We start from the raw sequence: 13,300 nt of genomic DNA, 5'->3' as shown, positions 1-13,300 counted from the left end.
ACTGGAGACTGGCAGGGCACACACAGACAAAGCAACTGAATCGGCGGGCCTTTATCCCCGACGGGACGAGTCACGGCAGAGTCCAGCCCACGTCCCCCGTCCCCTTCTCTCTCTCTCTCTTTTTTTTTTTTTTCGCAACGAAGCGAAGTGGGGGTCTTCCCTTCATCATTTGGCCTTCCGCGGGCGGGCGGCGCGCGGACGGACACGCGGGTTTGGCTTGATGGCTTGGCCCTTTCATGGTGGCGGCCAAGCCCAACTCATGGCCCGGCGCCGTCTCAAAGTACCGCGCAAAGTGATTGATGTGTAGTGTGTGAGTGGGCGCGTACCGTTCGATTTTTCTTCTTATCCGCAGCTCCAACCCCTATCCATATCCCCATCCCGCGTCCCCCTCTGTCCCTATCCATATCCCTATCCCCATCCCCATCCCATCAATCCTGCTCAAACCCATCCTAATTATCCCCGTTTCGTGTCAAAAAACGACCCGGACGGCGGACCGCGCAAGCATCTGCGGCTTAGCGGGCGTCATCGGCCGGTTGCTGATTTGTTTGCTGCGTAACGGGATCCAATGGGCGTTTTCCTTCGATAGTGATGATTGATTGTTTCGTCACCTGCACTGTGATGACCGTACGGTGAGGGCGGGAGTCTCAGGTGAAGATGTTACCTATGTATCTGGGCCGCGACCCGACCGACCGGGGTCTTTGCACCTCGATTGCTGTTCTTGGCAGGCACCACATCCTTTTCGGGATGTCTCGTCGTTATCTTTTTGGACGTTGTTATTCCCCTTCAATTCCGCAATGGGCGAGCGACGAACGACGAAGGATGAGATGTCGTCTTATTGCTTACGGGTAATTTCAATAATCCTTCGACTCCTTCCCGCGCGGCTCAAATTCCTGAGGCGTGTTTCGTTCCCGTCGACGGAGCTGCGCCACTAAACCCTGCAGAGGATTCGGTGAAGGCAGCCAATAGAGACCCGCGATGCATCACCTCAAAGTAGCTACTCGTAAGCATGAGCAGGCGGCGCTGACTAGGTGGCTCACTATTGAATATGGGCTCACGCCTGCGTAAGCATCTTGCGTGTATGAGTGATTTCTTGGCGGTATCTGAGTCGGTGTTCTTGATTGACGCAGCTGGAAAGGGATGGAGGAGAAAAACGTTGCGAAATTCTGCATGCAATCAGGGGAAGCGGCAGAAACAAAACTGGATCTCATGCGGGTTTCCGAACAGCCTCGCAATGCCCCTCATGATCTCGTGGAGGTCAAAGGAAAATTCCCAGCACCGCTGTTTAGCTGTGAGACAGGGCCGTAGCGTCGATCAACGGGAACAAGCTCACGATCGCTGGTATGGAGGCTGGCTGAAAACGTCTAGCTTCAGGTACTAGTCCCACACAACTCAACGACACATCAAGCAGACAACATATCATAGCCGTGACCGATAGATACATGACTTTTGCAACAGACATGTCACGATTTTGCGATTAGAAGAGTTTTATTTTAGAATGCCGTGATTGCAGTGCTATTCGTAGGATTGTGTCTCGATCGAGAGTCAACTCAAAACCTAGCTTGATCAGCTCTCATCAACTCAGTCATCTACACGAGGACAAGCTAGTGAAGTAGGATTCCAGCTCGTTCGACTCTGCCACAAAGCCAAGATGAGCTGAAAGCACCACGTGTCGTGCGCTAAAGGATTTTAAGAAAAGAAAGTCAGGTACCTATGGTGCGTCCTGACGATCGACACGAATCATATTATAGCTCGAAAGCCAGACCAACAGCAAGTACACGCGAGGTGTATATGATAATGTGAATATCGAGTAATTTGCATTAGTGAAGGCAGCCTCTGTTGAGTATGTTCGATGTCTCTGCTAATATCTCTATCATATCGAATGAGATTTGATAACAGACTTTCTTCTAGAAAATATAACTATCTTAGTACCTCAAATTGTTAACTCGAAGCTCTCGTTACCTTGTTAGCTTTCACTGCTACCAATGGCTAGTTATGGTCGCAATTATTTGATGTTTATTAAAAAGACGTTGCGTAACAGGCCTGAGACATGCCCAAGGCACTTTCTAGTTCTGCAGAAATGGAACTATGATCGGTAATAAATCTAGAGAGTGATGTTCAGAGTGAAGGCTGGCCAGCTTCATCGTGCTTATTGAATAGACTGCTCCTGAATGCACACGACCTAGAATAGCCGCGTGGGCTCTGCGAATCCCCCGATACAGATGTTACGGAACGAAACTCCACCGTAAGCTGTATGCTCACTCGAGTGCCACAGCCTCCAATGTCTGTAATTGATTGAACCCGAGTACAGGTCATGGCAAATGTTCTGATCACGAATAAAATACGTACGGAGTTGATATCCGTTGATTTCCTATAGACAAGAGCATACTGTCTTGTAGACAGCCTCTTTCACATATTTCACATATTGAGTCTCCATACGCGCTGTGTACCTCATTCACATCATGTGTTTGAATTTGCACTTGAATCTCTGACACGAATTGTGATCTATCATTCCCAATGACACCGTCTCTGAGTGAGAGCGGCGGAACTTGAAGGTCCTATGAGCAACCTCAACGCATGCTCACAGAGCTGTCTACTGACCTGCTGTAGGACTACGAACCTTGAACTTTGTTGTCTCGGAGATTTTACACGACTTTATACCTTAAAGGTGGTAAGCCTATGAGGTATACACCATACCTATCGCGAAGTCTAAGAATTACTGGCAGGAAACGCTACAGAGCTAGAGAGCTGACACCAACTGGTTCTGCTTGGGAACGAAATCTCTACAATGAAGAAAGCTCTTCTTTGGCATTTGACGCGTAAGCGACGGGGCTTCTACAAGATGAATGGAAAAGGAAAGATATTGATGGCTTCTACACTGTCTGCCGTAGGCAATCATGTCTGAAAAGCCTTTGACTTTCCAAGCTTCGACCATGGTAAAGCTGCATTTCAGAACTGTCCTGTTGTATAGTATTACTGCGGGATTAGTACATCTTCTCGATGCTTTATCTAATCCACGATTTCATTGCATTCACAAACGCTGTCGTCGCAAGTATGGCCTTGATTATAGTACTAGCCTTCAGCAATAGTGGATGATTATCAACACCAACACGCAGGAGAATCTTCACAAGTTCACCCAAAACGCCAACACCATCCGTCAAAACTGCACCCGTCTTAGGTAAGTCTTCTGACACTAAGGAAACGTGACATGAAAAAGCACAAACACACCAAATGGAATGCCGTCTTGAATCCTTCAATCGTGGCTGCATTGATGTAAGTCCACCGAGGGTTTGATGAATCATTACCACCAAGCCGCAACGGTAAGGCTTGTGAAACCTGCGGGCGCCAACAGTGAACATACACAGGTCGTCTTAGCCGTCTTCAACATTTCTGTGGAACCTGCCGTTGCGAGGATGCGTCAAGAGTAATGGTTGATAACTAAGAACTGCGAGGCGCAATGATTAAGGACCGATGCTCTCGGAATGTGCCAATGGGCAGCGGTTCTGGGTCTTCCTCATCACCCTACCTGATTTCATGTCAACAAGCTGAGACTTTATTACTATGACAGAAGAACCTCAAAGAAGGACCTGCCATTATCCGTCTTTCCCCTTCATTATGACTTTTGGCTATACTTACATGCATTACCTTGCTATTTGCGGCACTTCGCCTCTCGTTGGACGTAGCACAGGCATGTAACCTACATACAGGTGTATTCTAATGAGCTTTCATTCATGGTGTTGCGAATGTCGTCACTCTTCCTACCCATGCGCTTGGAAACTCACAACCCGAGACCACCCACAGAATCTTGGAACAGCCCATCGTCACGCCCCTCAGATTTGGAGCAAATACACATTCGTTGAAGCCTCCACCGCTGTATCTACAGCTGGACGCATCTACGTCCATAACTCACTCAGACCAACCAACCCTCGACGTCATACAGGGCTGAGTTTCTGCGATTTGGAAGTGTTCTGCAATTGAACCTCTCAAACTCCAGATATGCGTGGAACAATGCTCCGAGACTCAAAGGTCTCCTGCTGCCCTTTCACTTTCTGCTCGCTTGTCTCATCGAGGCTCAGTGCCCTCGCAACGTCGCAACGTACCTGATATCAGAAGTAGGGCTCAGTGCCTGAGGAGAAGACAAACCTCCGGCGGGGACTCAAAGTTACCGAAGAGACCTGCATCTGGTGGCTTTAGAAACCAATCCCCAGTTCCAATATGATGTGTGTTCACAGATCGTCGACGCAAATCCCTACTGGTTCCCTCTACTACAACCTAGGTGGGTAAATCACATCACTATCCCATAAGTCCAACTACCGCTAATCTTCTCCAAGATTCTGAACGCAAACACACTTTCATCAAAGTTACACAAAACTTGTTGGACTTCAACCCAGACACCAATGACCAGCCCCATCCACCTCGTTGCAGAATTTTCACACGAGGGGGGGTCCCGGTCCCCCTTCCTACCAGCGCTAGTTATCCCACTCCACCTCCTCCCGTCCCCATCACCACTTCCGCTTCTGCGGAAAAACAACCCGGCCGGTTGGCCCAATGGCAAGGCGTCTGACTACGATTCATCGTGCAATCAGGAGATTCTGGGTTCGACCCCCAGGCTGGTCAAATCTTTTGCCCATTCTTCTCTTTTGCTGTGTTTGGGCGATTGCACGATTGTGTGTTAGGACTAGCGCGCGGTGATGCGTTCGGCCTAAAATAGCCATGCGATGAACGATCGGGTCCGGCTGAAAACCTTAATCGTCTGAATAAGGGGGCTTGCATCCCGAGGCACCGAGGTTTAGGGGGCGTGGGATAACATGGGACGAATCGGAGGTAGGGCCGAGGCGTGAGCTTTCGATGATGACATGTTGTGCTACGGTGGTCGCTAGCTAACAGGCGGTCAGAAGCTGCCATCACGAGGGCGAGGTCCATGTGTCCACATTAGGAACCGCACCGATCTAGCGTAGAGCAACGGTCATGATCATCAGAAGACCGAGATTGGAGAACATGATCAACCGAGTAGGTTGGGTGTGGCATTCTCCTATGAACCCCATCCTCCTCATACGAGCCCGGCCAGGCATCGTCCATCCGGTACGAGAGGACTTCTGCGTCGGCAAGGCGTACTGGAAAGTTAAGTACTTGTAGTAGCTCGGACCGAGCCATGCAGACGTGATAAGCCGCCATAGTCCTCATAATCTCATGACCTCTGCTGGGAAAAGAAAATATCAAAAAACTCCACCATCGCCCCGCTGCGATTTGAATCCAAGGAATGCAAAAGCCGAAGCTGCCGCCCGCCGCCCGCCGTTCCGCTGAGACCTCCCTCCTTGGCCGATGCAGTGCCCTTTGTGATGATGATGTTGCCAGCCCGCCAGCTGGACCCCTGATGCAATGCCCCTGATACACCCGTGTGCAAAGCAAGTACAGAATGGGAGAGGAAGCGTCCAATCCCGGGAAAAAGATGATAGAAAGCCCTAGTACGCGACTCTGCATCACCCTCGCGGGCACGCCATGTCCCATCACCAAAAACTTCGTCCTTTCGTACCATCTTTCATCCTCTCATCGTCCGTTAGACTCAGGCTCGTCTCGGTGCGTTCAGCGGCTTCCGTCCGTATACAGTTCGGTGGTTGAGGTAAGCGTGGAATCCCTTGTTGGCAACGTGTGGCCTCACGTTCATGAGGAAAATTTCGATCTGCACCTCCGTCCACTGCAGCGCTCTGAAAGGCCGTGTCGCCAGACCTTTCAGGCCGTCCTCGATTGTCCTCCGCATCAAACCGCCTGCCTCCCGTAATTCAGGCTTAGCGGCCCAGTCGCCAATCGGACACTTTCGTCTGTCCTCGTGGACGCTTTCGAAACCCGACAATCGCATTTCGTCGGCGGCGTATCGGATACCGTGCATTTCCGATCCCAATGCTCTCATTCCCGCCTCTAAGTAATTAGTGAAAACACGGAAGCCGTAGCCATCACCCTCGGGTGTTGTGCCGTCGTCACAGAGGGGGGAGAACTCGAGTTCTTGAATCTCGAACCAGCCACCGGGCTTGAGGTGTCTGAATTGCATTCAGCATGTTGTACAATCATGTTGATTTGCCATGACTCACCGGTAAGCTCGATTCATGAGCTCCATGCGATCTCGCACTGAGTGAAGTGTGTGACGGAGGTGGATAAAATCGTAAAACTCTTCGTCCAGTGCCCATCCGTTCTCGTGCTCAAAGTCATCCACCATGAAATGAACGTTGGGAGGAACCTCCGAGGGCTGAATGGGTGACAGGTCGATACCGAGGAACGTTGAGTCAGGGAACCACTCCGCGACTGTGCCAAACTTTGTCAGTATGCTTCAACATAATGGCGCATCACATATCCAGCAGCAGCTGCGTGCGTGATGAACAAGGCCTGCGCAGAAGAGCCGAACAATGCTCACCTTCAAGAACCCAATGACCAGGACCGGTACCTGCAACCCATACGGTCAGTCAACAACCTCAAATCGAGGCCGATTGCGACGGTGCTGATCCACTGCCGACATCACAACGATGCTTCCCGTCGTTTGGAACTAGCCATGGCAAATCTCACGGTACGTCCCAAGCGAGGAAGTTCAGCAAATGCCAGCGGGGGTAGCACGTCCAACCCTGACACCTCCCACTTATTTGATATCGCAGACATACCAAGGTCAAGCACTTCACCACCTCTTGCTAATACGTCGTCCACGGGTGACAGATACCATCTGTCGCAAAGAAGGTTGCTGATGAGATGCTTCATGAAGTCGCGGTCCTGTTCGACCAAATCGTTGGGAAAGGCGTATTTTCCAGCCCGGTATGCATGGTATCGCAGTCTATGTTCATACATGTGTTCTAGCACGCTCTCGGACAAGCTCTCGGTTTCGCGCCCTTCGTCATTGTGAGATCCGACGGTGATGGCAGTATCGGTTGAGCTGGGTGGTGACATGGCTGCAGGGGCAAAGTCTTCCGGCGAGGGAGGACCGTCGACTTTGCGCCTCTTTCCGGGATTCTGGTGATCTAATGGGTCGCCAAAGGCTGAGGCGGGATGCGTTGTAAGATGTTCAGGTGATACTTGGTGATATGAGTTCGGAGGCGAGTTCATCGTGAGCTAATAGTTACAGGCAAAGTTGAGGCGTGACCGGCGAACACATGTGAGTGTAGAACCAGATGAGGTTTCAAAGCCGGGGGGGAGGGAGTCGAGCTTCGGAGTCGGGGATGAGCAAGTATGTCGGCGATGTTCAAAGTTGGGCGCAAAGGGTGTTGTGATGCGCAAGGGCAATGCGAGGCGATTTCAAGTCTTGGCTCCCCAACGTTCGGAGGGGGCGTCGAGGGGGGTAGAGAGAGTGAAAAAAATCAAATCAGGGACCCCTCCACCAAGACCAAAATGCCGGCGATGACGTCCCTGATTGGCAATCGCGCTTCTGATCCCAACCGTCAGAAAATAAAAGTCCCGAAGCGGCACGGGAAGCGGGCGAGCCGCTTGTGGGTAAGAGACAGGCTGAATAAGGAAAAAGTTGGACGAAAACGTCGATCTGGAGGGGTGGGAAGGGGAGGCGAGAACGAATGACGGAGGGCGCAGAACAAAGTGTGTCCGCCGTGTGTCTTGGAGATTTGGAGAAGACGGGAGGGAGAATGAAGAGAAAAAATAAACTGGAGCGGGCGACAAGGAGGGACCCGAGACAACGGCGAGGGTTTATTTGGTGGAGGATGTCTGGGCAGTGCAGAGTGCTTTAATCGGGATGGGCAGAGAGTCGCGACCGCGAGCGGCCAAGAGAAGCCTCGAAGAAGCGGATCAGAGTTCGATTCAACTTCCTTTGGGGGATCTCTGGCATGCGTCGTGACGGGGGGCTAGCCCATGTTATGAAGGATGAAAGGGTTGTGGTTGTGTCTGATGGTGGTGTCTGGACGCCGTCGCCGCCGCCGCTTGGTGGCTGTGAAGGCACACCACCACCATAAAAGACTAAGGATATCAAGAAGAACAAGGGTTGGGGAAGGGATGTGTAGAGCAAAGTTGAAGAACGTCGCAGAGGATACGTACCGGCTGGATAATTGGGGACCACCGGGGACCTGGCCACGGCGAGGAATGGTAGTAGGCAAGGTAAGCACACTGGCAAGTCGTCCGAGTCTGATCTAAGTTTGACTGTCTGGTATCGAGGAGTAAGAGTGAGGTGAGGTTGCTTGTGTAACGCTGTCGGCGTCTGTCAAGTACGGCGTAATTGTGGACGACCGATTGTCTGTCAAGTGCAGCGGAACCAGATTCCGACGTAGTAAAGCTTCGTCTTCGTCTTCGTCTCCAGCTCCTGGAAGGTGAAGATACTGGAAAAGATGTTGCTGACAAAAGGATGAAGGTCAGGTTGTAGCGTGAGAGAAACCGTCCTGTTCGGCGGGTGACCTGTGCGGGGAGAAGACGCCTTGCTCTCAAAGAGTTGTCTCTATCTCTCGGCGACGGTGTCGCAAGGTGGTGATTCCGACGGTCGTTGGTGACAGGGGACCGAAGCGGCAACGCGCGCAAGCGACGCAGAGCTGGGGCGCAGCACGCTGAGGGAGGGAACTTTGGCTGACCCCGCGGGGCAGGGCAGTGACGTTCGTTTTGCGACGACGATGATGAGGACGTTGATCATCGACGACGACGACGACAACAACAACAACAACAAGCACGGCGGAGGCGGCGACGATAAGTGAAGAGGGTTGATTATGTATGTGTGTCAGCGTAGCAAGGGGAAGGGAGACGGGCAGCAGAATGTGAAAGGCATGGATAGAGATGGAGATGGATGGGATGTGGATGGATGAATGAATGAATGGCAAGGTCATGGTGCCTTATGCCCCCCGAGTCCCTGTCCTGCACGGGTCGCTGTGGCCCTCTCTAGCGTGGACGAGAACCTAAGAACTTAAGAAGCACCTCCTCAGTCATTAGGTAGACCGTAGGCATGTAAGGTAGTCAAGGTACATGACTGCCCATGGACTAGGTAGCGCGGGTACATGGCGCCAGGCCCAAGAGAGCACCTACAGATGGATGGGAGCCAGCCAGCGCTCGAGGCTTAATGAGGCGTCTCCCATATCTTTCTGCCCATATCACACTTTTCGATAGATGGGACAGACCAGTCATCAGGCAAGAGTACGAATATGTGGACGGATACATGCATCACAACTGATAGTGCTGCTGTCTTTCCACGAGCAAAATGGCGAGAGGGCTTTGTGTCTGCTGCTGCTGATCTGGAAGAGGAAGTCAGATGGTGGGTTGTTTCCACTGTGGAGATGGCCCTTCGTCCTAGAACATTTCTATGCGCAGGCAGATCATCACGGAGGCAAGTCCGCGATGTGGTGGGAGGGCATTGGTGCAGAGACCTGAGAAGGGCTCCTGGACTGTGTTCGCGGCTGAGCTCACTGGCTCATCATGGTGCCTATGGGCCTGCTGCCCCTGGATCCAGATCCAGCGCAAACCGTACCGCAGTATGTACCATAGTACACACACTACATGATGGGCTGGGCAAGGAAAGAAACAGCAAGCAAGACAGGGCGAGGGCACTGCAAGTACCTCCTGTGCTAGTCGCTGACCGTCCAGCGTCAGTGGGGTGGCTGCGCACATCAGTGGTGCGGGCAGCGGGAGAGGGCAAGGGCGTCGGCGTCGGAGGGGAGGGGGAGGAATCCTTCGCCCGCTCTGCCGGGTCAAACCTGACGACGTGGGTTGGTGGGGACCCGGGAGAGAGGAACGAAGGCGTCGATGCCGCCTCATCATTGGATAGACCCAGGGGCCGTGTGCTCTGCTTTGCGCCAGAGGTGGCACACGGCACAAACATACCTTGTCCTGCCTGCGTCCAAGTATCCGTACTTTGGGAGCCAGAAGAAGGGGTGTGTGCGGCTTGTAAGGGTGAATGAAGGAGAAGGGAAAGCCCTGTTCGTCTGGCTCTCAGTCACGGCTGTGTCATCTGTTCGTATCGTCGATTTTCTGCCTCGGAGGCGGAGAAGGAGATGGCAAAAAGCAGGAATGAAGCCGGGAGAGATATGAGGCGGGCGGGGAAGACGACAAGCACACTCAAGCAAGCAAGCAGGCGACGGGAGTCGAGGAGTCAAGAGAGACTCAAAGGAGGGGTTGGAGGGGGAAGGTGGGATACTGCAGAGTTGCAGCTGGAGTGGAGAGTGCCGGTTTAGCTCTGTACCTATGCAGTAGGTAAGGCCAGAATCATATGCCATCCTCCTGCTTTACGGATGGATACCTTGGCCGTGGTACTGTGCAGTAAGGTACGGAGGATGGCCGCAGGAAAGCAGGCCTTAGGTAGGCAGGCACTGAGGTAGGAAGTGAAGCAATGGGCAACGACGGGATGTCTTGCAAAGAAGCATCCTTGGCCCCAAGTCCATTGTTGCCCGAAATGCGATGCGATGCGGTCTGAGAGGGCTGGACGCCGATGAGCTGGCAGACATGGCTTGCCTTAGGGCTGCGACCATGGGCCATGGCAGGGCGAGTCAGGAGCTGTCAAGACCCTGGATGAGACAGGCGACTGTAAGTGCAGGATAAGTAAGTGCGCTAAGGCGTGACGAACCGCGAAAGACAGACAGACGTCGTTTCTGTGTTGCGCAGGTGGCTTCAAGAAAGGATGCTGGTGGAGATGTCTGGTTTGCGTTGACGTCTTGAGGTGCTGGGTATGTGAGGAGATTGCAACGAGCCAAGAAGAAGAGTGCGTAATCAACAGAGACTGGAGCCTCAGTCTGTCAGTCAATCAGTCAGGAGCCCGCTTCTGCAGCGACTATCATATGCGCGCATATCACCTTGAGGGGGGCAAAATGATGGGCTGTATGCGTGCTCTGTACAGGGCCTCGGGAGAGGGAGGAGAGAAAAGATGGGAGAGTCAGGATAACCAGCCATTAGTGATTCAATGAGTTGCAGAGAAGGTGGACACCGGGGCGGGATGCACAGTTGCCGGACTGGAATCCGATGAGCGGAAAAGGAGAAATGACTAGCAGAGCCTGTCATGGAGGAGAGAAAGAGGTATGTATCATGTAAGTGGATGGATGTATGGATGTAGGTACGGTAAGATGGATGAAGTGCACACTTACCCGCCGCAGGGCATCACGGAGGACCATCCATTGACCATTCTCTGCAGGGAAAGAGAACCTAGAGGGAGTTACCTGCCACTGAAGGAGGGCCCCCCAGCAGTAATTTGGGGCTTCCTCGGGGATATCGGGGCTCAAAGCAGTCCATCTCGCCGTCAGTGGTCGCTGATGATTCCACTTAGTGTTCCGGCCGGTCCCAACTGAGTGGGAAAGCGTGAGTTCATCCAGCAGCAGCAGGATAGAGCCCTGTTTCGACCCAGCCATGCCCTGGAGCTGCAAACGCACCTGCAACTGCCCGCCCTGCACTGCGCTTCCACTTCCAGCGGGCTTGTTGTGTGTCCGTGTTGGGCCTGCTATGCGCCCTGTAAATGAGGGATGTACCTTCTCAGAGATGGACATAGTGAGGAGAGAAAGAAAGAGAGAGAGAGAGAGCCTGGGACAGGAAGAACAGGAAGGTGCCTCTACTCACCAGCAGGGTGTACTGCGTAGTGTAGGTAAGGTACTCCTGCATGCTCTTCCGGCAGGCAGGGTACTTGCTTGTGCTTGTGCTTGTGGTTGTACTTGTACTTGTACTTCTACTTCACTGTATTCCGTAAGCAGCCCGGGCCGTCTTGGGTCTGGACGCTTATCTAATCCGTCAGGTCTCTCCGTTTCTCCACTTTGGCTGGACGGTACCTTACGGATACAGGATTCCACGTCTCGTTCAAACACCGAAGTCTGCCTGGAACGGACGATTTCCCCACGACGTCTTGTCCGTTTATCAAACAACCTCTGCGCCGTTCTTCTGCCTGCTGTCTAGGTATTTACCCTATTCGTAGACCGAGCGAGCGACGACGATCCAGACCGCATATCCGACTGGCTTCATGCTTCAACTTAACCTAAGCTGGCCCCATTCCATCATCAAACGCCTGCGAACTATTGGGGCGCGAAGCAAACCACGACATGAGGGCGCGGAAGGACAGGACAGGGTCGGATGCTCTATGAAAACTCTATTCTGTCTCGACCCAAGCTGCCGGGATGGACCGCTATGAAGCGTGAACCTGCAACAGGCGGCCGACAGGACAGGACAGGACACCGTCACACACGACGCGACAGGCGACAGACAGACAGAACGCACGCACGCACATACACACACGCACACAAAGTCACTGCGACTGCGACTGCATTCTGCCGCTGCCAGTCATCGCCTGGAAAGCCTGGGAGCACACGTTGACACGCTCGCTTTGCAACAGGAGCACGGGGCCCGATGCTCGGTCGAAACTGACCGCCGGGACCGCTTGCTGCGGCCCTTCGGCTGGAAAGCCGTGAGAGATCTCGCGAGACCCGGTGCCAAGAGTACCTACTTTACGTACACTAGTACAGATACTGGATACATTCCACCTACAGAGAGCAGACCTTGGGGGCTGGAGATAGGGAATGGCCCGAGGACAACCCCACGATGCTATCCATTTGATATCCACTGCCACAGATCTGGACCAGAATGTAATGGATCAATCGATGCCGAAATTATAACCCTGAATTGCGTTACCAACCCAGCGATTGGCCGCTCGCGGCGACACCTCGCGAGACACTACCGACATCCGCCAAAACGTGCGATGGCCATGGCAGCGTCGGAAGCAACAACGTTTCAACGCCAGCAATCGCCCTCCCCTCCCACAACCTGTCAGTGTCGCAGTCAAAGTCCGTGTCCATTCTCTCGGGGCAGGGTCATCCATCCACTCGTCGTCCTCCGCCTGGCGGGCGCATTTCCTGCGCCAACGCTGTCATGGTGACCTGAAGCCTCACTTTTGGCTGCTTCTGCTGCACTCTGCAGGTGCAGATGATGCAGCAGATGCAAGAGTGTATCCGTACCAAGCACCGGAGGTGGCCACATTGATGGGCAAGGCAAAGCGGGCTTGGCTCCCGAGAGGCGGTCACTGACGGACGTTGACGAAGACCCATGTCCATGCTACCGGACCCGGGCTGCCCTCGTCCGGCGGGCGACAACCAAGTCTTCTCCAAACCATCCTTCAATCGCGCACATCTAGAAAATCTTTGTCAGAAATCACAAAAAACCTTGGTGAACACGGTCAGAGGTTAAAGGAAGGACGTCTGAAATGCCCATTTGCCAGCTCGCCAACGCAGTCAAGCTCAACTGGTATCCTAAGCAAAAGACTAAAAGTCTACTTTGCTGGGTAAGCACTATGCAGCATGCGACAACCCGTCGTTCAGACTCGGCGACGACACGCCCATCTCCCACACATTTTCGAGTCAGACGACGCCGGGAACCTCAC

General features: G+C 53.1%; 1 protein-coding gene and 1 non-coding gene across 2 annotated transcripts; one reads left to right on the top strand and one right to left on the bottom strand.

Annotated features, from left to right (window-relative positions):
- The first annotated feature begins 4,531 nt into the window (after positions 1-4,531).
- On the top strand, positions 4,532-4,614 carry COL26b_005359. The gene has a single exon. It is a non-coding gene; the product is annotated as a tRNA-Arg (tRNA).
- A 946-nt stretch (positions 4,615-5,560) lies between these two features.
- On the bottom strand, positions 5,561-6,924 carry COL26b_005358 (uncharacterized protein; the record flags this gene model as incomplete). Its single annotated transcript, XM_053178207.1, has 3 exons — positions 5,561-6,032; positions 6,084-6,294; positions 6,645-6,924. The coding sequence occupies 3 exons, from the start codon at positions 6,922-6,924 to the stop codon at positions 5,561-5,563; spliced, it is 963 nt and encodes a 320-aa protein (XP_053037798.1).
- Between the last annotated feature and the right edge of the window lie 6,376 nt (positions 6,925-13,300).

This window comes from Colletotrichum chrysophilum (genome assembly GCF_026319265.1).
Source record: "Colletotrichum chrysophilum strain AFK26 chromosome Unknown scaffold_36, whole genome shotgun sequence".
Lineage (NCBI taxonomy): Eukaryota > Fungi > Ascomycota > Sordariomycetes > Glomerellales > Glomerellaceae > Colletotrichum > Colletotrichum chrysophilum.
The sequence above is the reverse complement of the archived record's forward strand: the minus strand, read 5'-3'. Positions and strand labels throughout refer to the sequence as shown.